This window comes from Myotis daubentonii, chromosome 5, assembly GCF_963259705.1.
Source record: "Myotis daubentonii chromosome 5, mMyoDau2.1, whole genome shotgun sequence".
NCBI classification, from domain to species: domain Eukaryota; kingdom Metazoa; phylum Chordata; class Mammalia; order Chiroptera; family Vespertilionidae; genus Myotis; species Myotis daubentonii.
This window is the reverse complement of record NC_081844.1, coordinates 110,139,302-110,167,124: the sequence shown is the minus strand read 5'-3', so window position 1 is coordinate 110,167,124 and position 27,823 is coordinate 110,139,302. Positions and strand designations below refer to the sequence as shown.

At 49.4% G+C, this 27,823-nt stretch overlaps 1 protein-coding gene across 1 annotated transcript in view; it reads left to right on the top strand.

The window, feature by feature from the left end:
- Nucleotides 1-5,348: 5,348 nt before the first annotated feature.
- SDK1 (sidekick cell adhesion molecule 1) overlaps nucleotides 5,349-27,823 on the top strand; it is a 544,320-nt gene continuing 521,845 nt past the window's right edge. The window contains exon 1 of the mRNA XM_059699383.1: nucleotides 5,349-5,859. Within this exon, the coding sequence (XP_059555366.1) occupies nucleotides 5,616-5,859 (244 nt within the window). The 5' untranslated portion in view covers nucleotides 5,349-5,615. The remainder of the gene's footprint in view (nucleotides 5,860-27,823) is intronic.

The window sequence follows — 27,823 nt, the reverse complement described above, 5'->3', positions numbered from 1 at the left end:
GAGCCACGCCAGCCAGGCTTAAGCGCTTCTTTTAAACAAGATGCTCTGTGAGACCCTTCTGGTGTGCTGTCTGGGGCTGGCTGTGCAACATTAGCGCCCCCCCCCCTCCAAGCAGGAGGCAGCATCTGGAGACCCAGGCTCCAACCCAGGCCCACCGCTCCCTGGCCGAGCAGCCCCGGGCAAATGATTTGCGTTGACTGAGCCCCAGTAACGTGCAGAAACGCACTCCCTGCCACACAGGGATTGGCGTGAGGATTACAGGGCGCCTGTGAGTGCCAGGTGGAGAGATGTCAATGGGATCTGTTGCTAAGTCTCTCCCTTTTCCCAGAGTGGATGTCTCAAATCTTCTACGCTCTGCTCTCAGCCGCTGCCACCCCCCGCCCCGGGCCCTAAACTAGCCAGGTCCCCTTTGAAGGGAGCGAGGGGAGAGCGGGAGGAGAGCGATAGGAGAAACTTGCCCTGGCCCCTCGAACTGAGCTGCGCCCGGTGGGTGCCTGGAGTGTGAGGTGGCGCCCCAGAAGTTGCGTTTCTGGTCAGGTGACGCTGATAATGCTGGTCCAGGGCCAGCCATAAGGACTTCTGCTTCATGCAGCTTGAAGCAGCCTGGAAGGTGGTGGTGGTGGTGGGGGGAGGGGGGGCTGGCCCGAGTGCCTGGGGTGGGTAATTTCTGGAGCCTCTCTTCTGCTTTGCTCCCTTAAGAGCATTCAGGGGAGTTTAGCTTCTATAAGAGACCTCAGGTGGGCGCTAAGGTAACCAAAGCTCACACCCCATCGGGATCAAAGGCAGCACCTGCTTGCTCCTTAATGGGTTGCCAGGCAACCAGACAAAGGTGAGGCTGAGGCTGGGATTAGCAGCTGGCAGGGGTGTTAGAGGGAGCTACTGGGCATCCAGAAACCAGATGTAAGAACCGCCACCCCGCCCCGCCCCACGGGATCACTGCCTGGATTAGCACGCGGGAGGGCACAAGTCCCCCCCGTGCAGACGACTTCACCTTGTAACTGGGCCTCTAATAGGATCGGGGAATGTCTTCCTCAGAAGAACCACTGCGAGCCCCCGGGGAGAAGCGGGTGAGGCTCATCGCCACCTGCTTGGTGAGGATAAGTCCTGTGAGTTTACTTAGGATTAGAAAACACATCTCCACATGTGAGCCTTTTAAAGGTACAGGGAAGCGTGGAATCCCACGGCCCTGGAGGGACCCTGAGGACAGCGGGCATCCCTCCCTCAGAGGAAGTAAAGCCGGCATGAAAGGGCTGTTCTGCAGACCCCAGGCCTGCGGGCGAAAACACTGCCCCGAGCGTAGGGGCCGCTTCTGCACCGGCGCGCTAACGCACTCATTCTCTCCCCAGCAGTCGCCTTCCTGGGTGGCGTGTGGGTCGCCGTCCCTTCTGTGTCTGCTACCAGCGATGCCGCAGTGGGCAGCCGTCGCCATGATCTCTGTGCGTTTGCCAGGTGGGTGGCTGGAGCTACGACGCCGTGTTTGCAGTTTGCTATGCCTTGCAGGCCCCTCTCCAGAAAGGCTGCTCATATTTCCACCAATAACGCCAGTGCCCATTTCCACAGACCCTCACCAGCACTTGCCATGGTCAGTCCTGTAACATTTTCAGAAGCCCGTTTACTGTAATTTTTCATTTCTTGGGTCACTTCCTTTGACTGGGCACCCCTCAAACACTTTTTTCCCTTTATTTCTCCAAGACGTGCCTATTCGTGTCCTTTGCCCATCTTCTTATAGGGATAGCTCATCTAGTCTTATTTGTAAAAGCTATTTATATAAAGAGGCCAATGGGACCTTCTTGATTTTGTTGCTTGTTTCTCTCTTTTTTTAAAAAAAATATTTTTATCGATTTCAGAGAGAAAGGGAGAGGGAGAGAGATAGAAACACCAATGATGAGAGAGAATCATTGGTCAGCTGCCTCCTGCACGCCCCGCACTGGGGAGTGAGCCCACAACCTGGGCCTGTGCCCTTGACCGGAATGGAAGCTGGGACCCTTCAGTCCATAGGCCGATGCTCTATCCACTGAGCCACACCAGCTAGGGCGCTTGTTTCTTTTAACACCCCCCCTCCCCCGCTGCACCACAGGATATCTTTGGTTTTCAAATTTGTATACCGTTGAGTTTGATTGATGTTCTAGAAAGTAAGTTAAATATTTTTCTTTTCAAATAAAAAAATCATAATTCTATTTTAAAAGGTTTCCCTTTTACATCATGGCTCATTCAGGGCAAAAGAAGAGGGAGGAGAAAGAGAGAATGAAGGAGAAGAGGAAGAAAGAGAGGAAGATGAGAACAGAAAGGAGAGCTCTATCTGCCGTGTTTGTTGAGTTCCTAAGAGAGCTGGAGTGATTCTCAAACCTTATCTGTGAATCAGCTGGAGTCTTGTTGAAATGTAGATTCGGGCCCGGCCGGTGTGGCTCCGTGGCTGAGCATCGACCTATGAACCAGGAGGTCATGGTTTGATTCCCGGTCGGGGCACAGGCCTGGGTTTCGGGCTCCATCCCCAGTGGGGAGCTTGTGGGAGGCGGCCAATCCTTTATTCCCTCTCATCATTGATGTTTCTGGCCCTGGCCAGGGCGGCTCGGTTGGTTGAACGTTGACCTGTGAACTGAAGACCACCGGTTTGATTCCGTCAGGGTTGTGGGTTCGATCCCTAGCCCGGATGTGTGCCGGAGGCAACCGAGTGATGTCTCACATCAGTGTTTCTCTCTCTCCCTCCCCTTCCTCTCTCTAAAAATCAAAACATACGTTAAAGGGGAAAGAAAAAGAAATGCAGAGTCTGATTTCAACCAGCTCCCGGCGGGGTCTGTCCTCCCACGGACACTGGGGCGGTGACTTCACATGGTGACAAGGGGTAGCACTCAGGGTCTGGCTGACTGTACTGACTCCGCTGAAATGGTCATTTTATTCTGAAAACTGTTTTTTTTTCTCTCCCTCTTTAGTCAGCAGGGAAACCCCTAACCTGGCCTGGGAAGGAGAGAGCCACAGTTCATTTCTGAGTGAAAAGTAAGTCCGCGTTCATGGAGTAACTCCCCTACCACAAGGCCTTTTAGACCCCACGCCTGAGGCCGTACAGGCGAGTGTGGGGCACAGAGCATCACTCCTCCACTTCGTGGAGACAATTAAATTGAGAGATTAACACTGCACATCTCCCTTCTCCAGCATCGTAAAGGGGTTTCTCTGTGTTCTTTTTTTGCGAAAGAATCGCTACAGTGGACACGCACCTCCTAAGACAGTAATGTAATGGGTCATGAAAAAAGCTACATGGTCTGGGGGGGGGAAAGAGTCTTGGAATCGGACTCAGAGGAGCCGGCTCCCTGCTCTGGCGTTCACGGGCTCCGGGCTGAGTTCCTTCAACTGTAGCATGAGACCATCCCAGGCTCCCTTACCCGCCCATCCCGGAATGAGAAGTTCCAGAGGCGTCTCCAGGCCTCTCCGGGCAGGAGGACATTCCTGCAACTAAGACACACGTGGGCTCGGCTCTCCAGCTCCCGGGCAAGTCTCCACGGAGCCGCCCCAGACACAAATCAACAGCAGGAGGCTCCGGAAGGTCAGGAGTGGGCTTGTTGAGTCACACACATGCCTGGGGTTGCCGGATGCCTGTGCTGCAGCCTGAGCCGTGGTCATGCCGATGCTGCAAGGGCACGGGCCTGGCTGGAGATGTGCCAGGGAAGCAAGGGGCACCGATTTCTATGCGAAAGGAGAAGGTTAAACATGTGCCCAGCAAGGCTGGCTGGGGCAGCACCAGGGAAACAGCGGTGACTGCGTGTGAACGGCCCCACTCCCTCGCGACAGCCCTGTGCCAGGGAATTCTTCCCAACTCCGCACAGGAACTTAGTCAGCGATTTGCCCAGATTTCGCAACTAGAATGCAGCTGAGCCCTCCTCTGCACCGCCCGCTTGGACCCCCACCCCCACCCCCACCCCCATCCCCATTCCCGAGCAAAGCGAGGTGCTCAGAGGGGAAGCCACTTGGCCTCCGGGCCTCAGTTTCCCCATCTGCACCAGCGACAGCACCTGGCACAGGGAGTGGTGGGGATCCGGCCGATGACCACTGCTCACACGGGTCCACGGGATCGGGGCTCCCAGGTCACCCAGCCCGGCAGGTGAGAAGAGGCCCAGAGCTGCTGTACGGAAAGTACAGTAGGACCTCCCCCCCCAATCCTTGTATAGTGTGTGTGTGTGTGTGGGGGGGGGGGGCAGAGGGCACGGCTAGGGGTCCAGTTCAGAACCCACCTCCCCGTGGCTGCCTCCTCGGGCCTCGGTTTCCCCATCTTCCCTTCACGTGGCCATGGTCAGGAAGCCTTGGATTGGATAAGGTCGGCAGCACACAGTAGGCGCGCCGGATTCTGGAGCTGTTGCACCCAGGAGCCTACCGCTGCCCCCCTCTCCTGGGCCCTCCTTGTCTGGGGCAATAACGGGGTAACCGCCACCAGCACCCTGCGCTCCGGGGGAGCCCGCACCCCGCCCGCCAGGCGCACACCCCGCCTCGCCTGTCACCACGGACACGTCTCCGTCCTCCCACTCCCCCGGGCTCCTCCCGCACAACTGCCGGCAGCAGACCGGGGTCACCTTCCCGCCGCCGCCCACGGACATGCTGGCCTCCCGGCCCCAGGGCGCTCCGTCCCCCCGCAACTCGCCAATGCTCACCGCGCGCTGCCCGGCCGCCCTACCGCCGCCCGGGGACCCCTGCCCCTGGGAGGCCGCCCATCCGTGTGGGCAGCGCCGCGGCCCCGCAGGCCCCCGTGACCTTGGACGCCCCTAAGACTGGCGTCCACGCCTCCCAACCGGCGCGGGGCTGCCCCGCGGAGCCTGGGGCTGGGCACCGACACCGACTGCGCGCGCGCTTCTCGTTGGCCAGCGCGGAACTTGGCGTGTGACCTCCCGCACCCCGAGCCCGCGGCTGGCAGCGGGGCGGCTCCCGGGGCGGCGGGGAGGGCGGCTGCGAGCGCCGGGAGGGGCGCGCCCACGAGCCCAGCCCCTGACCCGCCCGCCGAGCCCGCCCTCCGCCGCACGGGCACCGGGCCACCTGGGCGCCCGCACCGCACGGGCCGGGCGAGGCGGACACCGGCCCCCGCCCCGCGCCCCGCGCCCCGCGCCCGGGCGCCCGAGGACGCGCGAAGGCGCCGCCTGCAGTGCCCGCCCCGCGTCCCTAGGGGGCGCAGCCGGCGCGGGAAGCCGCGGAGCCGAGCGCGGGGCCGGCGCGAAATTCCAGGCGGGCGGGCGCGGCGCGTTTGAAACCTGGCGAGCGCGAGGGGGCGGGGCCGGGCGCGCGAGCCACCGCCCCTCGACCAATCGGCGGCGGCGGCGGGCGCGGGGGGCGGGGCGGCCGGCCGCGCTGTGAATGAGGAGCGGCGGCCGGGCGAGCGCAGCGCGGGCGGGCGCACTTTCTCCTCGGCGCCGGGCGGGGGCGGCGGCTCCTCAGCCCGCGGACCCTTCGCCAGACGCCGCGCGGCCCGGGCGCTCTGGCCGCGGGGGCGCCGGGGGCGGCGCGACAGGACTCTCCGGCGGACAACTTCTCCCCGCCGCGCCCTCCGCGCCCGCCGCACCTGGAGCCCGTGGCGCGCGGGAGCCGCCTCCCTCCGTCCCGCGCGGGGCCGAGGCCGGGCCGGGCGGCGGCCGCTCAGCATGGCCCGGGGCGCGCGGCGGGCGGCGGGCGGCGGCGCGGCGGGCCCGGGGCGGCCGCGGGGGTCCCTGTCCGGCCCCGAGCGGCGGCGGCGGCCCCGCGGAGCCCGGGAGGCGCCTGAGAGCCGCGAAGAGGACGCGGGGGAGCGCGGCGGGCGGCCGGCGACAAAGTTGAGCGCGGGCCGGCGGCGCGGATGGTGGGCGCTCCTGGCGCTGCAGCTGCACTTGCTCCGGGCGCTGGCGCAAGGTAGGCGGGCGCGGGGTCGGGCGGGGTTCGGGGTCAAGGCGGGCGGGGGGTCAACGCGGGCGCGGGGTCAAGGCGGGCGGGGGGCGCGGGGTCGGGCGGGGCGCCGGGTCAAGGCGGGGTCAAGGCGGGTGCGGGGCGCGGGGTCGGGGCGTCGGGGTTAGGGCGTCGGGGTCCGCGCCTCCCAGGTCGGTGCGGGGTCGGGCGGGTCGCGGGGTCGGGCGGGGTTCGGGGCCCGCGCCTCCCGGGCCCGCGCGGGGTCGGTGTCGGGGTCGGGAGCGCCGCCCGCCGCCCGTGGGCTCCCAGCGGCGGGCGGAGCGGAGCCGGCGGAGCGCAGCGGGTCCGGGGCTCGAAGCTGAGGGGCGGCTGAGCGCGCTCCCAGCTCCCGGGCCGGCACCTCCGCCGCCCGCCCCGCCGGGTCCCCGCCGCCCCCGGCTGCCCCGCGCCCCCAGCGGGGGTCGCACCCCGACGGCGAACTTCGGAACCGGCCCCTCCCCCTGCTCCGGCTTCAGTGGGACCCGCGGGTCTGGGAAGGTGCGGCCCGTCCAGGTGCCAGGCCCCCTGGGCAGGGGGGTGGGGGCTGGGCACCAGCGCTGCCCAGAACCCCGGGCCCTGGACACGCTGGCGCAGCCTGAGCAGGTGAGCAGCCCTTCCGCCAGGTGAACGGTCGGGAAGGACCGGAGTGCGCCACCCAGGGCGGGGGGACTGCCTGGCCGCGTCCCCTTGGCAGGTCCCCTGGGATGGGGCACCCTTGGCTAGGTCCTCTGGGATGGGTGCACCCTTGGTGAGTCCCCTGGGATGGGGCACCCTTGGCCAGGTCCTCTGGGATGGGGCACCCTTGGCCAGGTCCTCTGGGATGGGGCACCCTTGGCCAGGTCCTCTGGGATGGGTGCACCCTTGGCGAGCCCTCTGGGATGGGGGCACCCCTGGTAGGTCCTCTGGGATGGGGCACCCTTGGCGAGCCCCCTGGGATGGGGGCACCTGTGCTGTGTGGCAGCCTCGGGGCGGGGCTGCGCGGGGGGCTTCGGGAGCCATGGAACTGAGGTTGCGGGAGGTGGGCACCCAATTCAGATCCGTGTGTGTATGTGTATGTGTGTGTGTGTGTGTGTGTGTGTACTAGTATGTGGGGGGGCGACCTCTGTGTGGCACATGCTGGGGTGTAAATGTGACGGCACCTGGGGGTCTGCACTCAGAGCTGCCTTCCCCGGCTGCAGCCGCCACCCCTGATCCCACTGTCGCTGCTGACCCGACTGGTCTCGCGGGGCCTCGCACCCTCGTCAGGGCTTTCGCAGATGCTCGCTTTCCTGTGTGGCTGCCCGAAAACAAATTGCCCTATTTCTGGTTAATTTAACTCCTCCATTACTTGGAACATTTTCATTTCACTTATTTGTGCTTCTTTTTGCTTAATGACTTACTTTTGCAGGAACGCATTTATTAAGTCATTTTGTAAAATGGGATCCGCGGATTGCCAGGGAAGCCAGGTTCAGAGGGAGAAATCTAAATCATCAGGCGTGACCTTTAAGATAGAAATGGTGTTTATTAAGTTTTCCTTAAAAAACAAAAAGACAGTGACTTGCACTTTGCAGTAATCTCTGTACATTTACACATTTGAAAATGTGTGCACACGTTCAAATGAAAAAAAAACCTGGTTTTGTTTTGAAGGGTAGTTCAGGGATTTCAACTTTTTATCAATTGCACGTTGAAGGCTCTATAAAATGTCGCGTTTTTACAACTGTAACGGTAATGAACGTCTGTTAATTAAAGAAAAAACACGTACTAAGGCAATGCTCAAACTTGGTTAGGGAGGACTGTTTTATCCCTTGTCGCCAGTAAAAACACCGGCCCCTGTTTTACATTTATATGGTTTATAAAGTGTACAGATCTTTTCGTGTAACATTTCAAATAGGTTGTCACAAATTTTAAATGCATCGACAGGTTTCTGTTCTCTGTGCTCTGTGAAATGTGTAATATATCCATCATTTTTTTATATCATATTGAAAATTCATATTACAGGAGAGATGTCACCATTTGACAAAAGCTCATGTATCTTGAAAATGAAAATTCTGGTGCTGCTGTAGAGATTTCTAATGGGATGATGAGGTGGTCATGTGGGCAGGGATGTATTGTCTCGAATCTTATCAGGTACAGTGTGACATTCTGCATGGCATCCTTACCACTGTGTCGGAGCCAGTGGAGCAATTCTTCATTTCTCTGTGTTTTCTTCTGCCGGTGTTCCATGTGGCTAGGCTTGGCCTGGGTATTTTGGGAGAAAAGTGTAACATGGACCAGTAACAGTTACATGTAGTTACAGAGCGTAAGCCAGGAGCAGAGCAAGTCATAGGCGTGTTATGAAACACCTGGCTCAGATGGTCTACCTGTGACTTTAATAGTCCTGAGGTTTTACATGTAAAGAGGATTTCTGCCTTATATACTCTGCTTATTGGTGTGTGTGTGTGTGTGTGTGTGTGTGTGTGTGTGTGTGTGTGTGAATGTGTGAGAGAGAGTTTTTAGATTCCACGACTTTAGTTCTGAAAGGCGGATGGCAACGCAGGCTTTCTTGATGCAGCCCAGCAGCCGCACCTGGGAGTCTCGCAGGATGGCCGCGCCACAAGTATTCTGTGAGTGACGCTTCCTGCCGGACCTTTGACGGGCTGGGTTCTCTCCTTAGTCTGTGTTCTGCAGGCGGGGAGGGGTAGGCCTGGGCGGCTCAAATCACTGCTTGGGGCTGTTCAGTTTCTCCTTTGGCGTTATGCCCGGTCACGTGACAGTGATGGTCCTGGAACTTCGGTGTGTGTCACAGTCACGCGGGGAACGTAGTGGACCCGTCGAGGGCCCGCTCCTTTGGTCTGTCATGGAGCCACGCCTGCCTTCCAGGTGACCCTGGTTCACACCAGAGTCTGAGAGCCAGGAACTTAGATTGTCTTACGTTTTTCCTCATTCCGGCCACTTGCTGATTTCCTGGAACCGCTCCAACCCTGTGCCTCTTGCACTTGGTTGCTCAGTGGAATCACCGGGGAGCTTTACACGATCCTGGGACCGGAACCTCATTCTCTGCATTGGTTTTAATCGACTGGAAGTTGGACCCGGCATCAGGAGAGGGAAAAGCTCCCCAGGTGTCCCAGTGCTCAGCCAGGTGTGAGAGCCATTGCTCCGCACTGTCAAATGAGATCACATGACTCGGTTTGGGTCTTAACCTTGTCACGGGCCTTGAGGTTTTATGGTAACCACCCTCCCCCATCCCCCGATTCCAGTGGCTTCTGGGTACTTTGAACCTATTTTCACTTAAGCCTGTTTCATGTTCATGAAATTTCTCTCAGACGTAGTCAGTTTTTTAGTCACTCATCCTGTTTATTCCGTCCTGTTTATTCCAACGGTCAAGCTCCTGTCAGTCTGGGGGCAGTTACCTGGCCCCACCTCCGGCCTGAGGGTCTCTGGAGGGTGAGCTTGTGAAGTTAAAGGAGCCCCACAGGTGGCTCTTCTGTCTTTGTTGCCGGTTGATCCGTGTGTTGGCCAATCCCACACGCTTACCCTGTTTGCCGTCATCCTCAGCCTGACTTCCTGTGGCCTCGGTGAGGTCTACCGATGAGGCTTCCCTGCCCCTGGCTTGCTGGAGAAAGCGCCAAGCAGTGGCCATTGGGTTCACAACAAATCCAGCTGCTTTCTGGGCCCTCGCGGCTTCCCGTCACCCCAGGAGCGCATTGTTTCCTCTTCCGCTTACCCCGAGACCCCCTTCCCTTCACGACTTAGTATTTTGAGTTTCAGTTGCAGCTTGAGTCCCAGACAAACTGCCTCACGAGAGTCTGCAGAGACGGGGCTGCACGGAGGAGGAGCTCAGATGCTCCCTGGTTGCGATTAGACCACTGCCTGTGACAGACGGCACCTGGCCCTGGGCTGCTGACGGCCTCTAAGTCTAATCAGGAGCAGTGATCACCCACCTGCCGCTAACCTTCGTGGAGCCCTTACTGCGAGCCAAGCACAGTGCTCCACAGGTCGGCCGCTGCTCTTCACAGTGGCCCGGGAGGGGGGAGCACTTGGTACTCATTCACCTGGGAGACACGGAGGCCTGAGATGGTAGCTAATTGGCCTCGGGCCCCAGGACCAGTCGTGATGAAAGCAGCCGGCCTGGCCCACAGTCCCTGTTCCCACCGCTGGGTGTTTCCCACCCGGCCCTGCCCTTCCACAGGAGCAGGCGGTGTGAAGGAGTCGCGGCCGGTGGTGTTTTCTAAAGACTGTATCCAGTTACTTGACCTCAAGTAATCAGGGCTCTTATGTACTGTTGTAAAAGAAATAAAAACTACATCAGATAATTTGGAAAATAGAGCAGGGGAATATGCATAACCCCATGTACCCACCCCTCTTCTCCCAGAATAATACGGCTCTTGCCATTTTGACGTTTTTCTTTCCAAACTGTCAAATTCCAACTGAGAATGTGGCAGTCTGGGGGCGGACTCGAACACCCCATAATTGACCACAAGGTGTGTACCAACCATTTTCTTGGAGGGACACTTGGGAAATTCTCTTATCTGCACGCAAGTATGTGCATTTAAGTCCTTTAAATGAAAATAAAGAGCCGGGCTTTGTCAGGTACAGGCTTCTTATTTGTTACTTTGCTTCAGCATGCGTTCTGTCTAACCACAGTTACGTTTAGCTGCGTGCTGTGGTTATACTTAGCCAGGGGCGTCCCTGTGCCCTCAGACGCTGGAGCACAACAAAGTCACGCTGACAAGCAGGCAATTAGTGGAACCCAAGGAGAACTTGTAGTTCCACCTGCAAGTGGCCTTTATTGCCGTGCTCAGAGCCTCTGTGTCGCTTACGGATGGGCCGTGGATCTGGGCCTTTCTCTCGGTGCCCCAGAGACCAGACTCCAGCAACATCAGCTGGCTGAATCCAGAGAATGGAGCAGACCAGAGAGGGAAAACACAAAAACTGGATTTTGACAGGGTCACAGCTTAAATTTAAGAAAAAAAAGTAGTTTTAAGAGTAGACCCCTTAAAATCCAAATCCATGAAAATTGAGAAAAGCTGAGGATGGGGAATGAAAGGTGCAATATAAAGGGGAGTTAAAGTGGATTTATCTTTTTAAAAAGTAAGGGTGTTGATATGTCTTATTATCTGGTTAAATACTCCTATTAAGAGATGATACGTTTCTACCTAATGCAACTGAGTATTTTAATGTGTATAGTCTCTCATTCAAATTAATTGGACTTGAACATTTCTGTAAGGCATTTTATTAAACAAATTCTCCCCTAAATTTGTAATTATCCTATATAATAAAAGGCTAATATGCAAATCGGCTGAATGGCAGAATGACTGCTCGCTATGACGCGCACTGACCACCAGGGGGCAGATGCTCAGTGCAAGAGCTGCTCCCTCATGGTCAGTGTGCTCCCACAGGAGGAGTGCCGCTCAGCCAGAAGCCCTGAGCCAGGCTCACAGCTGGTGAGTGCAGTGGCGGTGGCGGGAGCCTCTCCCACCTCCGCAGCAGTGCCAAGGATGTCTGACTGATGGCTTAGGCCCCCCAGACTGAGAGGGCGCAGGATGGGCTGAGGGACACCCGCCCCCCCCAGTGCATGAATTTTGTACACTGGGCCTCTAGTCTTTTAATAAAAAAGATGATAAACATTTGTACCTTTGATCCCAAGGGAGAGCATATTTTGTCAGCTAGGACTGTGAATATGGCACCGCTTATCATCCTTTTGTAGTAGCACAAAGGAATTATCCTTAAGTTTTTCAATGAATCATTGAAATGCAGAAGTCTGCCATCGCTTGATAGATCCTTGCCTGCCAGTTGTTGATCCTCTACCTAGAGACCTGTCCTGGAGAGCTATATTATTATTAGTCTTATAGTTCTATTATATTAATACTATTCTTATTGTATCTAAATACAGAAATTAACAATGCCTTTCTGAGAGTCCTGCTTTAGGAAACCCTAGTGCAGTGATGGCGAACCTTTTGAGCTCGGCGTGTCAGCATTTTGAAAAACCCTAACTTAACTCTGGTGCCATGTCACATATAGAAATTTTTTGATATTTGCAACCATAGTAAAACAAAGACTTATATATACTTTTTAAAATATATTTTATTGATTTTTTACAGAGAGGAAGGGAGAGGGGTAGAGAGTTAGAAACATCGATGAGAGAGAAACATCGACAGCTGCCTCCTGCACACCTCCTACTGGGGATATGCCTGCAACCAAGGTACATGCCCTTGACCGGAATTGAACCTGGGACCTTTCAGTCCGCAGGCCGACGCTCTATCCACTGAGCCAAACCAGTTAGGGCAAAGATTTATATTTTTGATATTTATTTTATATATTTAAATGCCATTTAACAAAGAAAAATCAACCAAAAAAATGAGTTCGCGTGTCACATCTGACACGCGTGTCATAGGTTCGCCATCACTGCCCTAGTCATTTATTCACTTGCTATTCTAGTATTAGGTGGTCTGACCTCCTGACAGGCAGCTCTGAAGCTGGAGACGGACTCATTGCCTTAGCCTGGCCCTCCCCCCGCTCCAGCTCCTGTGGTCTCCAGTGGGTATTGTGGGAATATGAATATTTTTTAAAAGCTTTCCTTGAAATACAAATGTGGTGAGTGGAAAAGACATTGGGCTAAGTGTCAGTAGACCTGATTTTTATTTCATTCTGTAACTAACTTGCAGTATGAGCAAGTCTGTTAGCCTCTCTGAGTATAATTTCTCAGCTGTAAAAGTTGGGGGCGGGGGGGGGGGGAAACTAGATTTTCAAAATTGTTCTTTTCTGATTCTCTGATCTTCTGCATGTTGTCAAATCTTTTCTGCTCTTCACCCAGACTCGTGTGTCTCCTTCTTGGGGGGTTCTATAACTCTGTGTCTTAGCTCTTGGAATCTAATTCTCTTCATTTTACATTTGCCAGGGTAGTTGCAATGTCAAAGACAACTGAGATGCAATATAATATTTCTCTTTAGGTGCTGCCGTCTAACATGTGACGTATTTACTCTACCCTGATAATGGTTTATGCTCAGAATTTTAGGTTCTGAAAAATGAATTAGTGCCATAACTTGTCAGTGTAAGCCTGAAGTTTGGAGAAATAAATTTCTTTAAAATGTGAGATGCTTACTTATTTAAATGGCTGGAAGAAAAAAGAGCAAGACTAGTTAAAATCTACTGGAGGTAATTAATGCAGTGAGAAGTTTGAGGAGATATGAAAATAGTGATGGATGTGAGAATGTTCGTATTCACTGGACAGTGACCATCAGTAAACAAAGAGGCTAGTAGATGGTTTCCGTTGACATTTTTGTTCAATCTAACATTAGGTTGGTTGTCTTCTTTAGGGACTTTTAGTAAATCAAAAAGCCCTCAAGATTAACACAAGAATTCTTTTTCACTTAAACAGGCTTAGCTGGGACTCTGTTGATATACAGACAACATCTAGTGAAGATTAACTGCTATCAGTTAAATAATCCAGTATCTTGACCATAGATATATCTGTTCACTAAATCTATTAATTTAGTGATCTTTGGAGATTAGCTTGTTGAACATGGGCTCAGACAATAGTTTCTTCACTGTTTTTGTTTTTTTTTTTGCGGTGTGTGTGTGTGTGTGTGTGTGTGTGTGTGTTTTAAACTGACAGGCCAGCCTCTGGAGGTGTGGGCTCTAGAGAATGGGCTCAACTCCCAGGCCCATACTATTGCATGAACAACATTAGCCTTGTTGCCTTTTCCCCCTTTCAGAACTCTCCTCTGTACGTATCCTAGACAGGCTTCCTTATCATGAGGAGTTAGGGAGCTCTCAAGTATGGAGGCTTGAGTTTATAAAGATGAGTGATCTTTCCTAGAAAAAAAAACATAGGGAGGTAACCAAAGAATACACCCCCGACTCAGAGGGGTATGGCTCTTCTAGGAGTGCCGACCCTTTCCTTTATTAAGAATGATTGGTGGTGGGAATTTTAGCAACCCAAGGAGGCTGGTTAGGAAAAATTTAGATTTGGGGTAAGGAGGGATTTCAGAATTTACATTGCATAGGTATCACCTGTCGGACGTGGGTACGGATGGTCAACTTCAGAGGTGATAGTGTCTGTGGGTTCTTCTCTTCAGTGTGACCCTGTGTGTATTTGTGCGTTTTCGCATGAAAGAAGGCCTATTTTCAAAGTGAAGGTTGGTTCCATCTTGCCTTCCCCTAGGTGTTAGATGTGAAACTCCCCACTCCCCCCAAAAAGAGGTTTTGAATTTGTGGATCAAGCCCTTCTACATAATGGGTGCCAGCAGATTTAATACAGGAACCACCAGATGGGAATAGAAAAAGTGTTTCTATAGAATGTAATCTGTAGTTTTCACAGCTCATTCCCCCCCCCCCCCTTCCTTGGTACACTACTTTTCAGTATACTTATGCAATGTATGAAATTGTTGGTTATGAGCAAGGTGAGTTTATAATACCTGACAATGCTAATCAAAACCAGGACATAGAATAGTGGCAAAGTGTTACTGGAAAATGACATTTTATTTGCATGAACGCATGTGTGAATTGTTCCCAGAGAGTGGGCTTCCAACAGTGTAACTTATGCTTATGTTATTGTATAGTCATGATTTTACTTCTAAATTTTTATTCGGCATTTAGCTCTGCAGTAAGCTGTGATTTGCGAACATAAAAGAAAACATGGCTCTTGCAGCGTTTTATGCCGCACCTCCTAAAGGCGGAGATATATGAGTTTACAAACATTGCACGTATTTATGTATCTTCTGGCAAAGGTATTCCTACCTTTTGTAGAATTGTTTTATTTTTGCCTTGGAGGCATGCGCCCCTTTTCTAAGTATGTCTTCTAGGCTCTTTAAGGCTTTCTTTTTTCTTAGCTAAGACTCTTGGTTGCAAGCTAGAAACTCAATCTGAACTACTTAAGAAAAAAGGATTTCATTGGAGACATCCGAGGTATCACAGTGTAACGAGAAGAATACCTTGAAACTTGGCACGTTTAGGGTTCAGCTCTGCCTCAGGAATACTAGAGCCAAGTGTTTGAAATCTCTCCGGTACTGTCCTCTTTGTCATCATCTCTGTTACTGCGCTGGTACCGTCCTTGACTCCTGAAAATTGGCTTTCTCGTGTGACTGAAACCCAGCTATTACCAGTCTTTGCGTTACTGTTGCTTCAGACCCTGAAGTAAAGATTGACTCAAAGCTTTGGTCCTGATTAAAACATTGTGAAATGATCAGATTTATATGTTAAAAGCATGGCCATGAGGGAAAAATAAAGCATACTGATTGCAAAATTGAAAATGGGTCGGGAGAAGCCAGCATGACTGACGGTAGACCAGTTAGGATGGATTGGCAGTTGAGGTGAGAGGAAGTAGTAGCTTGGACTGGGTGGTAGTGTTGGAGATGGGGAGAGCTGGATCGAGTAGGGAGATTTAGGAAGATACTGAGATGGGCAGGACTTGGTAATTGGATTTGGAGGGTGATGTCCAGGTTTTTGGCTTGCATGGCTAGTTGATTGGGCAGTCATTCAATGAGGTTGGACCACCTCAATTTGGGCAGTATGATCCCGTTTTGGTTTTGAATGTGTTAATATGAGGTACATTAAAGCTTCCGCATAGAGTTGTTAGGTAGGTGTTTGGATATGAGTTTTGCATTAGAGGAGAGGTCTAGGTGTTTGGTATAAGGCCTCGTGGAAATAGCATATGTTGCTTAGGAGGGTGGGCTTGGCGTGGAATAAAACAGGCTCAGCCACTTGCTAGCTGTACTTCGCGGAGTTGGCTGTTTAACCTTCTTAAAGTATCACTTCACATCCCTGAAGTAGGTGTAATATTTGCACCTACTTCAGACAGTTATTGTGAGGGTCATTCGATATGATCAGAGGTAAGGTGTTAGCACCTGACCAGGTACATAGCATGCATCCTGTAAGTGTCGGTGTTTAACGTTTGTGGATAGGGCATGCCTCATTCATCTTTTCCCACAGCACTCGGCGATTTACGGACCACTGCAGGACCAGAGCGGGGAGGGTGAAGAATTGACTGGACTGGAGTCTAGCAATGTTAATCCGGCTGTGATTTACTGGATAAGCTGGAGGAGATTGGAGTGATGGAAGTGAATTGGAGAATAGTTGTGATGATATAGGGATAATAGGTATTTGACCCAGGGTGATACTGGAGTGGAAAAATTGTCATGGTCAGTATTGCTGCCGAGAGGGGAATAAGATTAGGACCAAGAAAAGGCCATCGGATTTGTCGATTAGGTGGGGGAATGTTGATCTTGTTGAGTCTGATTTCACTAGAGTTGTAGTAGAATGAAGTAGGCTGAAGTTGATTACAGAATGAATGGGTGGTGAGAAAATGGGGCCTACAGGTGTGTTCTCATACTGCTGAAATCTTGAGCAAGAAAAGAGAATGAGAATTTGAAGTGGGTAGTGACAAAATGATCTCAAAATGCCTTAGGAATATTTATTTTTTCCAATTTGAAGACTGTTCTCGAGGCTGAAAAAAATGTAGGCTGTTGTCATCTGGCAAAATGGTAAGTAATCATCACAATTCTCTGAAGGGATCATTTTAGTTTCATATTTTGTGATGACTGGAGGCTTCTAGCAGCATTGCCGCCAGATCTGATACAGAGTATTTCCACCCCCACCCTGCTGCAGACACACAGAAACTGTGGACAGAATATAACAAGGACTAACAAAAGCATTCCTGAGCCCGCGCAGTCAGGAAATCCCACTTCAAGTCAGGTGAGGTGGGGAGTCAAGGTGTGAGGAGGTTTCAGATCTGGATATAGGTCCCAAGGGCGTGGTCCCGAGGGTGTCATGAAGGAGCAGGAGCCACAGCCTGGAGTCTGCACAGCGGAAGAAGATGGAGTGAGGCCCACCGGCTTAAAGCCTTGAAAGGCTGGCCCAGCAGTGACAGGACTAGAAAAACCTTGCCCACTAGTTTGAGGAAGTGCAAAGAGACTTGCTGTCATTGTGAAGTCGTGCATACTAGTAATTAAGAGAAAAGAGAGCGAGAAAGGAATAGCTAAACCTCAAGGCTGTATCTCACATTGGGGCTGGGTTAAAATTTAACATTCCTTGCTCTGCAGCTAATCCTCATGGAAACCAATGGAGCCCTGCAGAGCAAATGAAAAACCCAGGACTCTCGTAGTACAAACACCTCATGCTAAAGATAAACTTGCAATAAAAAGTTGCTGGCTGCCTGGTGGCTCAGTGGTTGAGCGTTGACCTATGAACCAGGAGGTCATGGTTCGATTCCCAGTCGGCACATGCCCGGGCTCAGGGCTCGATCCCCAGAAGGGGGGGTACAGGAGGCAGCTAGCTGATCAATGATTCTCTCTCATCATTGATGTTTCTCTCTCTCTCCCTCTCCCTGACTCTCTGAAAACAATAAAAATATCCCCCCCCTCCCTCTTCCTCCTTTACATTCCAGTTCTTAGCTATGCAGACAGGATTTGAGCTGCATTAAATGCACAGGATACATTATTAACATTGGAAGGAGGTGCACATGGGGAGGGAATGGGGAAGATGAGGAGTGCAGAGGGTGGAAGTGAATGGCAGGTCAGAGGGTGGGCGTTTGCAGTTAGCGGCAGCTTGACATGCTTGGCTGGCTGTTTTTAACCAGCAACTCTTGGACGTTTAAAATGACTTAAATCTAGTATCACAGAATGTTATGGTGGGAAGACAAAGGTAGTTGGCCTCTCTAACTTTGCTGTTTATCAAAAGTATGAGGCATATGTTGTGGCTTGTTTCTATGTAGGTGGATACTTCATAGTAATTTAAAAATTATAATTTAGCATTTTATTTGCTACAAATATAGCTTAAGGGTTTTTTTTTCTAAACCACAGTTTATTTGTTTCAATAGTTGCTCTTGCTTGGGTAAATAAACCAAATTTCATCATGTCCTGTTTTTGTTGCCAATAAGTAACACGGTCACTTATCCACCCCTTTCCCACTGACGTGAACTGCCCCCTTCAATAGATGCAGAATTCTCATATGTGCTGGAACCTACCTTTCCCTTCTGTTCTGCTGACCCACCTTACATTCCAGCACCGTTACCATACTGACTCAGGTACGTGCTTCTATATGCGACCAGGCAAACCCTCCTGCAGTCCTTTTCTTAACACTGTTCTTGGCTGTGTCCAGGCATTTATTCTTCCATAGACACTTTACAATCATTGTTATTGAATTGGTAGTATCAGATGTAATCAAGGTTTCCATTTCCTTAGGTTGATTGTGATAATCTATAATTAGCCAGAAAATAACTCCTCTTCATTTTCAGAGCATTCGTCTTCATTTGTGATTTTTGTTACCATCGGCTTCTTATATAGTGTTTTCTTAAGTCCTTTTACACTCTGTTTCTGTGGCTGCATCTTTGTTCTGTTTCTAATTAACAACTAACTTTACTCTTTTTCTCCTCATCAGTGTCTTGAGAGGCATATCTAGTTTGTTAATCTTTCCCAAGAACTGGATTTTAGATTTACATATCTTTTCTACTTTGTCTATTTCATAATTTCACTCTTTAACTTTATTATTTTCTTCTTCCAGGTTTCTTTTGGGTTATCTGTTTATATTTGTTCCAATTGCTTAAGATGAGATATGTAGGAAAGGACTTGAACAGACATTTCTCCAAAGAAGATATATATGTATATGTAATAAGCACACGAAAGATGCTCAATTTCATCAATCAATAGGGAAAAGCAAATAACATTACTAGTACAATGATATACCACTTCACACCCATTAGGATAGCTACCACACGCTTCCCCCTCCCCCCCTCCCCAAAACAACAATATGCCCCCCCGCAGAAAATAAGTGTTGGTGAGGAATGTAAAATGATATAGCTGCTATAGAAAACAGTTTGATGATTCCTGAAGATTTTTGGGGCGGGGGCGCATATAGAATTTGTAGTTGACAGTTCTTTTCTTTCAGTACTTGAAAAATTGGTTCCAGACGAGAAGGCTCTCTCATTTGCACTGCTTTTCCTGATAAGTACTGTGCTTTTCTCTGGCTACTTTCATTGGTTTCATTTTGTCTTTAGTTTGCAATTCATAGATTTCTTTGCATTCATTTTGGGATTCATCCAGCTTCTTGAATCTCTAAGTTTATGTTTGTTTGTTTGTTTGTTTTTTTTTACCGAATTTGGGGAGCATTTCTTTGGATACGTTTTTGATCACTCTGCCTCCCCTTTCCTTCTTGGACTGTGTTGACATGCATATGAACTCTCATTGTCCCGCAGGCCTGTGAGTCTTCATTTTTTTCAGTCTCTTTTCTCCGCTGCTCACATTGGGCACATTCTATTGGTTTATCTTGAAGTTCACTGATTCTGTCCTTGTCATCTCCACTCTACTATTGAGTCCACTCAGCATTTTCTTTTAATTTCAGTTATTTTTTCAGCGCTGCTATTTGTTTTTGATTCTCTTTTTAGTAAATTTGATTTTCTTCTTGGGGTTTCTACTTTTTATTTATTGTAAGATAATTTGTAAAGGCTTAAAATACTTTTATCATGGCTGCTTTCAGATATTTATCAGATTAATCAGTGTTGGCACCTGTTCTTCTCATTCACGAGTGATTTTCCTGGTTCTTGGTGTTATGAGTGACTGATTGTACCCTGTACATGGAAGAGACCCTGGATCCTACGTCACCATCTTTTAGTAGGCAGTCCCCCTGTGAAGGCTTAATGCAAGGATGGGTGGGTGTACATACTTAGCTACCCTCTAAGCCCTTCCCCAGCCCAACACCCAGACAAAAGTAAGGTGCTGACTATCTTGTTTCAGACAGGTGAGGTAGAAGTTCGTACTACTGACACCTTCTTTGCAAAAGTGTAGCTCCAACCCACCATTTTTGTTGTCTTCGTGTGAGGGAAGCTTCGCTTGGGCCAGGCTGCCATTAGGGAGCAGAAACCCAAGGGCTAAGACATACCACTTTTTGCTGCAAAGTCACTGCACCCTAATGAGCCCCAGTGTTCCATAGGAGGGGAGAGAGGGAGTGGAGTACCAACTAGCCCTTCTCCCTCCATCCATTCCATCTTCTCGATGCTATTGGTTGTGGAAGCTCAGCTCCCCACTGGGAGGACACTGGTGGGGGGAGAGGGGAGGAATACCGCGCCTGCCAGTAATTAGTCCCTATTTGCACCACCTGGTTAAATCTCATTGAGGCTGGTTGGCCCTGTCACACCACCTGGTAGGAAAATTGAAGTGCCACCTGCTCCTGCCAGGGAGGGAATAGATGATTAGCTCCCTGATCCAGGCACAGCTCCAACCTCCAGGCGGGGGACTGAGCCTGCTGCCTGACGTGGTGGGGTGTGGGGGGAGAGGTTAGGAAGTCAGCGCCTTGCTCAGCCTGCTGGAAATGCGTGTCACAGGAGAGCTCCTCAGTGATGGAGCAGGGCGGGGACTGACAAAGGGTTTTCCTTCGCCCACCCCTCCCTGTCCTCTGGTTGGGCACGGGCTCTTCTTGGAGCCTCCCCCTGTGTCTGTTGAGGGTAAGAAGCTTCTAGCGCCCTATCTGGGACCCATGGGAGACGGTGAGGAAATCCAAGGAACTTGCCCCAGGTTCCTAGACGGTCTGCTGCCTTCATCCTGCCTGTCAGCCTCCCTGTGCTTGCCGGTGTTCTCTCCAGGGGCTCTGAGCGGTGATGGTGGAACTGGTTTCCTGGGCGTCCCGGTTGGGAGAACAGGAAGCTCTGCCCACGCCATCGATACCTTTCATCTCGCGCTGCTGTTTCACACTGTGTCCGCTTTCCTAGCGCCTGCTGGTTTGGTCAGGTTATTCACTCCATTCTTTTCCCTTATTAATTTGCAAGTTCCAGATTCCTATCATTCCTTAATACTTACTTTCTCTTACCTGCAGCAATAATCAGTCGTGTGTTTTACCACTCTTACAAACTGCCCTTCCACAAAGACACCTTATACTTCAGTCCTACCAAGACGAGACCACTAGAAGAATTTCACTGCCCCCACCTTCCAATCAGTACATGTTCGAGGATCAACTATGTGCCAGGCAAGAAAGCATGAAACGGAGCAAAATAAAGTTCTACCCTCATGAAGCTTATATTTCAGGGGGAACAGAAAACATTATATGTGCCACTCGGTGTCCATCCCAGTAAAGTACCTGGGGAACCTTCGGAGGCCAGGGTGGAGAGTTCAGCGAGCCCGGGGGAGGGAGCAGGAGGTAAGGCACACACATAGCTGGGACCACACGGCACAGAGCCTTGCAGGCCACAGTAAGGCCTTCACATTGTATTCCAAGTGCGATGGGTTTTACATGCTAAGTGGCAGCGGAAAGGCGTGATCGGACGTATTTGCTCTGGCATTTGGGTGCAGAATGGTAAAGTGAGGATAACCATTTATAAGGCTTGTTAGTGAAGATGGTGGCCTGGATGGCAACAGTAGATGGATTACAAGTCGTCAGTTTCAAGATCAAGTTTGAGGGCAGAGCCAACAGACTTTATTAATGGAATTAAATGTGAGAAATGAGAAAGCCAAAAGACCAAGTTTAACTCCAAGGTTTTGGGATTGAGTTACTGGGTAAATTATAATGTCATTCATCAAGATAGGGAACAATGGGTGAGAGGCAGCTTTGGAGAAGAGGAAAGAATCAAGAGTCTGGTTTTGGACATTAGATTTGAGAAGATCTGGTACATCTAAGAGAAGGTCAGTGTAGGTCACTGAAAATGTCACTTCTGAGGAAGGTTAGGGGAGGAGGCCAGGGATCGATCAGCGAGGAGATTGCCCACAAAGAGAGAAGAAAAGAAAGGAAGGACCGAGCCTGAGCCAAGGAGAGGAAAGGGTTTCCTTAGTTAGCGAGACGGGAGTGTGACGTGTCTTGGACTCTGAGTGAAGGAAAGTTCTCAAGAAGGAAAGAGGAAGTGGATGGTGTCAGACTCTCATGACTTGTGTTTGAAGCCTCCAGAATGTGTCACTTGCTTCCTCAGCTCGTGGACCGCAGTTCCAAGGGTCTCTGCGCCCATAACTCTCTCCTCCTCTTCCCTCTATTCCGTACGGTGGTGTTGCAGCCACTCACAGTGATTTGAATGGAACAGAGAGAAGGCCAGAGGAGCAATTAAGTCCAGTTTGTACCACAGCTTTTTCTTTCCAGCTTCGGTTCCAGTCATCTGCTAAGAGTAAAAGGGCCACCGTCAAGTGGAGTAGGAACTGCCACTTTGGGGAACAGAATCACCTACCGGGACGGGTGAGAGGACTGTGTGGCAATTCGGGTGCCCCAGCTCAGTGTGGAAACGAGACATTGTGGCCACCACCGCAGCCTGGCTCCCTCCGATCTGCAGCAGCCGGAGAGCTGACACCACGCTGCCCAGCCCTCTCCTGTCGGGGTCTGGACTGACTGCAGGTCTGCCAGTCAGGTCATGCCAGACGCGAAGCATACAAAACATGAATTCGTATGATTCATCCAACTTGGTTAAGACTGAAACGGAAGTAAGTGGGGCGAGAAAGTGACATGTCCGTCACTCCTGCGGATGGCAGCCAGGACAGCGTGGTCCTGGGGCCAGGAGCTGAGCAGCCCCCTGGCCGGGCCAGCGCTGGCTCCCCTTGGAAGTCTGGTTCTGCCGAGGAGACCGGGGAGCTGCTACCACATGTTGTTCGGCCCCCTCAACAACTCAGCAAGATATTTAATTCCCTGTAATAAACCCCTTTCTGTTTAGAGTAGAAGGAACTAGGTTCTGTTCTCTCCTACTGAACCCTGACCAATACAAGCAGCAGTCTTTGAAGTTGCTCTAATTCACCCCAACGTACTGAGCAGCGTGGCCACCAGAGCAGACAGGATAAGGGGTCTGTGCTGGATTAGGGATATGCAGGGCAGGAGAAATTGAAGCACAAAGTCAGTGCAGTTCAGGGGGCGGCGTCAGAGTCGGAGTTGGCCCTGGAGTCCAGGCTGAGTGTGGGAGGAAATAAAGCCTCACTAAGCAGCCACGAGCCAGAGGTCGTGAAAGACACACAGGTGGACAGGAGGCCAGCTGAAGGGGGCAGAACCCGAGCTGAGCGTGCACCGCTGCAGTGGACAGTTCTTCGCTTTGTTAAAAGTTGAAATACAGTTGGGAAATACAGTGCGCATCTCTCGGAAAGTGAAACACCCTTTCATGTACCACTTGTACGTACCCTCCGGAAGCCAGTGGATGCCCTGGAAATCAGAAAGCCCAGATATCCTGCAAGTAGTTTGTGAGCACCACCGTGTTGCCAGTGTCTGGCCCATGGCTCTGTGCGTCTTCGCCTTCCTCAGGAACCGGGCCTCCCAGCAGCCTCAGTTCCCGAAGCCACCGGCCCACGCTGAACACCGTGCCTGGGGTAGCAGCGCCTTCCTTTCTCGGCAGGCCTGAAGCTGCTCTAATGGTGAAAGGACAGAGTGGGGAGGCTGGTTGGCCTTTTAAAGGTTATGACACATTGACAAGGGGAAACGTAAGAGCCTTTTTTGGACAATGAAACCCATTCCCCAGGCTCAACTTAGCCTTCAGTTCTAATCAGTGGTAATGTCAAAGTGGTCAGCTGAATAACCGCTTAACTTAAAATGTTAATATTATTTAGGTTCCTTCAATAATATAATGAGAATCATGTAAAAAAACAAAACTTGGCAGATTTACCAAAAATACTTCTTGAATCTATTCTGGGGTGGGGTGGGGGTAGTAATTTGGAAATCAGACCAGCGCACTGGCTGAATGTCAGAACCGTTAAAAATATTACTGTCCCCTACAGCACATTATGACATTCCTAGAAACGGTTCCAGTTTCTAATAACTTTAATTATGAATGCAGAGTCTTTCTAGGGCCTAAAAATACAATTATTTCTAAAATAGGGAGTTTGGGGGCTGGGTAAGAAAGGTGAAGAGATTGAGCAAGGGAAAAAAAAGACTCACGGACACAGACAGCAATATGGTGATTGCCAGGGGTGTGGGGGGAGGTAGAAGGAGGTAAAAGGGGGATAAATGGTGATGGAAGGAGGCTTGACTTGGGGTGGTGAACACACACTACAATATGCAGATGATGTATCCTAGAACTGTATACCTGAAACCTGTATAATTTTATTAAACAATGTCACCACATAAATTCAGTAAGATAAAAAGGAAAAAATAAATAAATGGAAGGACATTTATATGTATTATAAATGGCAATAAAATTTGTTTTTCCAAATAACAGATTCCATGATAATTTCTTTGTAATTACTCTGAGTTGACTCTAAAAGAGTTATTACTTATTAGAAATGAGGGGGGGGGGGGATGATTTTTAAGTTCTTGAATCCCAGTGAACTTGTATCCCTTTTCACCCAATCAGATATACAAAATAAGAATTTATATCTACATCAGATATAATGCCAGAATGCCAGTAATGTGAGAACAATTCACAGCACTGATGTTGAAGGCTAGAACCCTGCTGGGATTAATGTGTACAGCTGTAGTCATTCAGTAAGCCATGCTAGTGCATTAATTATACAGGGAAAAGTGAGGAAATTTAAAACTATAATACAGAAAACTTTTTAACTTTCTGTGGAGGACCAAAAATAAATCCGTTTAAATCTCAAAAAAATTGTTATTATTTAGTGTCATTCAAAAATATTAGTGATGTTTCTAAAATTAATACTCGACCAGGGGTATGTTTTTATTAATTTTAGAGAGAGAGGAAGGGGGAGAAAGAGAAAGGAAGGGGGAGAGAAACATCAATGTGAGAGAGAAACATCAATCGGTTGTCTCCCATACGTGGGCAGACGGCGATCAAACTCACAACCAAGGTATATGCCCTGACCAGAAATCGAAGCCACAATCTTTGATGTATGGGACGATGCTCCAGCCAACTGAGCCACCTGGCCAGAGCAAGGATATTAACTTTGAAGATAACCATAGTTTGGAGAAAGTATTTTTTAACCTGCAACAAATTCATCACCATCATCTTAGCATAAAGGAGAAGCTTAACACTTCATTAATCAAAATAAAGTGAGGCATGAGAAAGCTACATTCTGAAATTGCAAAAATTGTTTTTTTGTTTTTTTTAGTATGTATAAAGTCAGTAATAACATGTTTTTCCACATATGTGCAAAAGTACTTTGCAAGGTCACATTTATTGTAAAAGCTAGATTAATTTTCTTGTGAAAATACCTTCAACCATACTTCCCAGTAAAATATCTAAGTCACCTTAGCCAGTGTGGCTCAGTTGGTTGGGTGCTATCCTGGGCACCAAATCGTCGCTGGTTCAATTCCTGGTCAGGGCACATGCCCAGGTTGCACTCAGTCCCACACAGGGGGCGTGCAGCAGGAAGCTCATCCATGTTTTTCTCCCTCTTTTTCTTTAAAAATAGTCATTTATGTCATTGGCGCTGCTTTAGAATAAGCTGCACCTGAAGTCACCTCACAGACTGAAGGGTCGAGATAAGCGTGTTGCCTGTACCCAACCTGATGAACCCGGTGTCCAAAGGAAAGGTGCTTCATCAGCACACTCACTGATTAACACGGCAAGGCTGAGAGATGACAGCAAAAGCACAAGCAACGAAAGAAAAAAATTGATAAATTGGACATCATCAAAATTAAAATCATTTGTGCTTCAAAGAATACCGTCAAGAAAGTGAAAAGAAACCCACAGAATGGGAGAAAATATTTGGAGATCATATACCTGATTAGACATTTATATCTAGAATATATAAAGAACTATTACAATTCAAAAATGAAAAGACAACTAATTTAAAAACGGGCAAAGGACCTGAAAACTTATTTCTCCAAAGATAGGCAAATGACCAATAAGCACATAAAAAAGATGTAAAACTTATTAGCCGTCTAGGAAATGCAAAAAACCAACAACAACAAAACAAAACGAGAAACCACTTCACACCTATTAGGATGTCTGTGATTTCAAAGTTCTTTTTAAAAAATAAAAAATGACAAGTGTTGGCCAAGATTTGGAAGAACTGGAACCTCATACACAGTTGGGGGCAATATAAAATGATGCAGTCACTTTGGAAAGAGGCAGTTCTCCAAAGCGAAGCCTAGCGTTATTATGTGACCCAGGAATTCCACTTCCAGGTAGATGCCCAAGAGAAAGGAAAACATGTTTCACAAAAAGTTGTAAATGGCAGCTCCGTTCAGAACCACCACAAAGTGCAGACAACGCAGTGTTTGCCCTTCAGCTGCTGACCCAGTGAAATGTGGCGTCTCCGTCCAGTGGGATACTGTTCACCATAAAAGGGATGAAGGACTGATACACGTTTCAGGGTGCATGAGCCTTGAAAACCTGATGCTCAGTGAGGAAAGCCAGACACAAAGGCCACATGTTGTGTGATTCCACTTTTATGAACTGTCCAGAGTAGGCAACTCCAGAGAGACAGTAAGGCAGCTGCTAATCTAACAACATATTTAACCCCCTAGGACTCCCTGGGATTAACAGCATCCATGAACACAGGAAAAAGAACCACTGCTGAGATCATTTGGGTGATTCAACACTAGCAGTATATTTAGATGTACATAACCAGCATTTCCATACCAGGGACCTATTGGATCTTCTTGCAAAATTATGTCAAACTACACATACAGTGCTGTTCACTGCATTTCCATTTCTAATAAAAAATAGCCTAAAAGGGGGCAGGGGTGGGAGTGGCCTGGGAGAGATCAATGGGGGAAAAAAGGAGAGTTATGTAATACTTTAAATACTTTAAACAATAAAGAATTAAAAAAAATAGCCTAAAGGTCCATCAAGGTTATGAAAGTCATGTACACATGGAATACTACGCATTGACTACAGAGAAAGTAGATCCGTGTGTGCACTTAATCGAAATATCTCGAAGGCACATACATGAAAAAGTAATGGACAATATAAAGAATATATAATCTTATATAATTTTTCAAATGTACATATATATTGACACAAATAAGTTATTTTTTAAATATACCGAAACTTTAATAGTTACTTTTGGGCAGAAGGATTGGGTGGAGATATTTTTTACATATTATGTTTTTCTGCTGTTTATTTTTTTAACCAGGTGAGTTGTTGCTCTTTTTGTAAATAAGTACATTTTGAAACCATACTGCCTTTCTTTCTGTGTGAAGTTTGTGTGTGGCTTACAGTACAAGTCAATGAGGTCACGTGAACTAGAATGTTAGCATGATCTAAAATGAAATCATCGTCATTTACAGGCAACTTCAATATATATGCCTAAAAGAAAATTCAAAGAGCTCGTAAATGTAGGTTTTAAATAGACCTGATTCTGCTTTATGATACGTTACTTCATTTCAGATAATTTGAAGTAACACTATTCTGCACTAATCAGATTGGATAAAGTGAAAGATTTCAAAATGTCACCTGTCACTTGCCTCAAGAAAACAACTCTTTGTTGAACAGTTATAATAGTTCAACTATATATTTCAGCATTATTCTTCCCACTTTCAGAAGGAATGTTAAACATGTGCAGAATAATAATACCATACTAGTCACTTGTTATCCTTTGGTGCTCCTACTCTGAATATGTTCTACATATTACTCTGATTTTCACAGCCGCCAGAGTACAAACTCTACATAGTCACCAGGCATCAAAATACACAGTATGTAATTGACATAGAAAAAATGACATTATAGGTACAGAAGCCCTTTGGGCCAGAAGTGTTCCAGAATTCAGACTTCCTCAGGTGTTGGAAGGGTAATAACCCAGCATTACCTACCACCCCCTGGGGTGTGGAAAGCACGCTGTAATCAAACACGTTACCGCTTCTGCAGAGAAATGTACGGCTGCTCACAGCGTGTGGGAGAAGGACCACGCTCAGGTCAGGTTTGCCTCGGAGTGAGTTACGGAAAACATCCCAGGACTTGCATTTCGAACTGTCGGTGTGGGGTTCTGGGCCGACGCTGGGCAGCTCTCTAGCTGGGAAATGTTTGTGTCTGTTTGTTTTTCCTAATGGAGAGTATTTTCTTACACAGCAAAACAACCTTAAGCCTCAGGGTTAAATCCTTGTTTGGAGAGGTGGGTGTGCGAAAACCCGACAAAGATCATCTCAGGTTTTTCTGGAAACTCGGAAGCATCGTTTGTGCCACAACCAG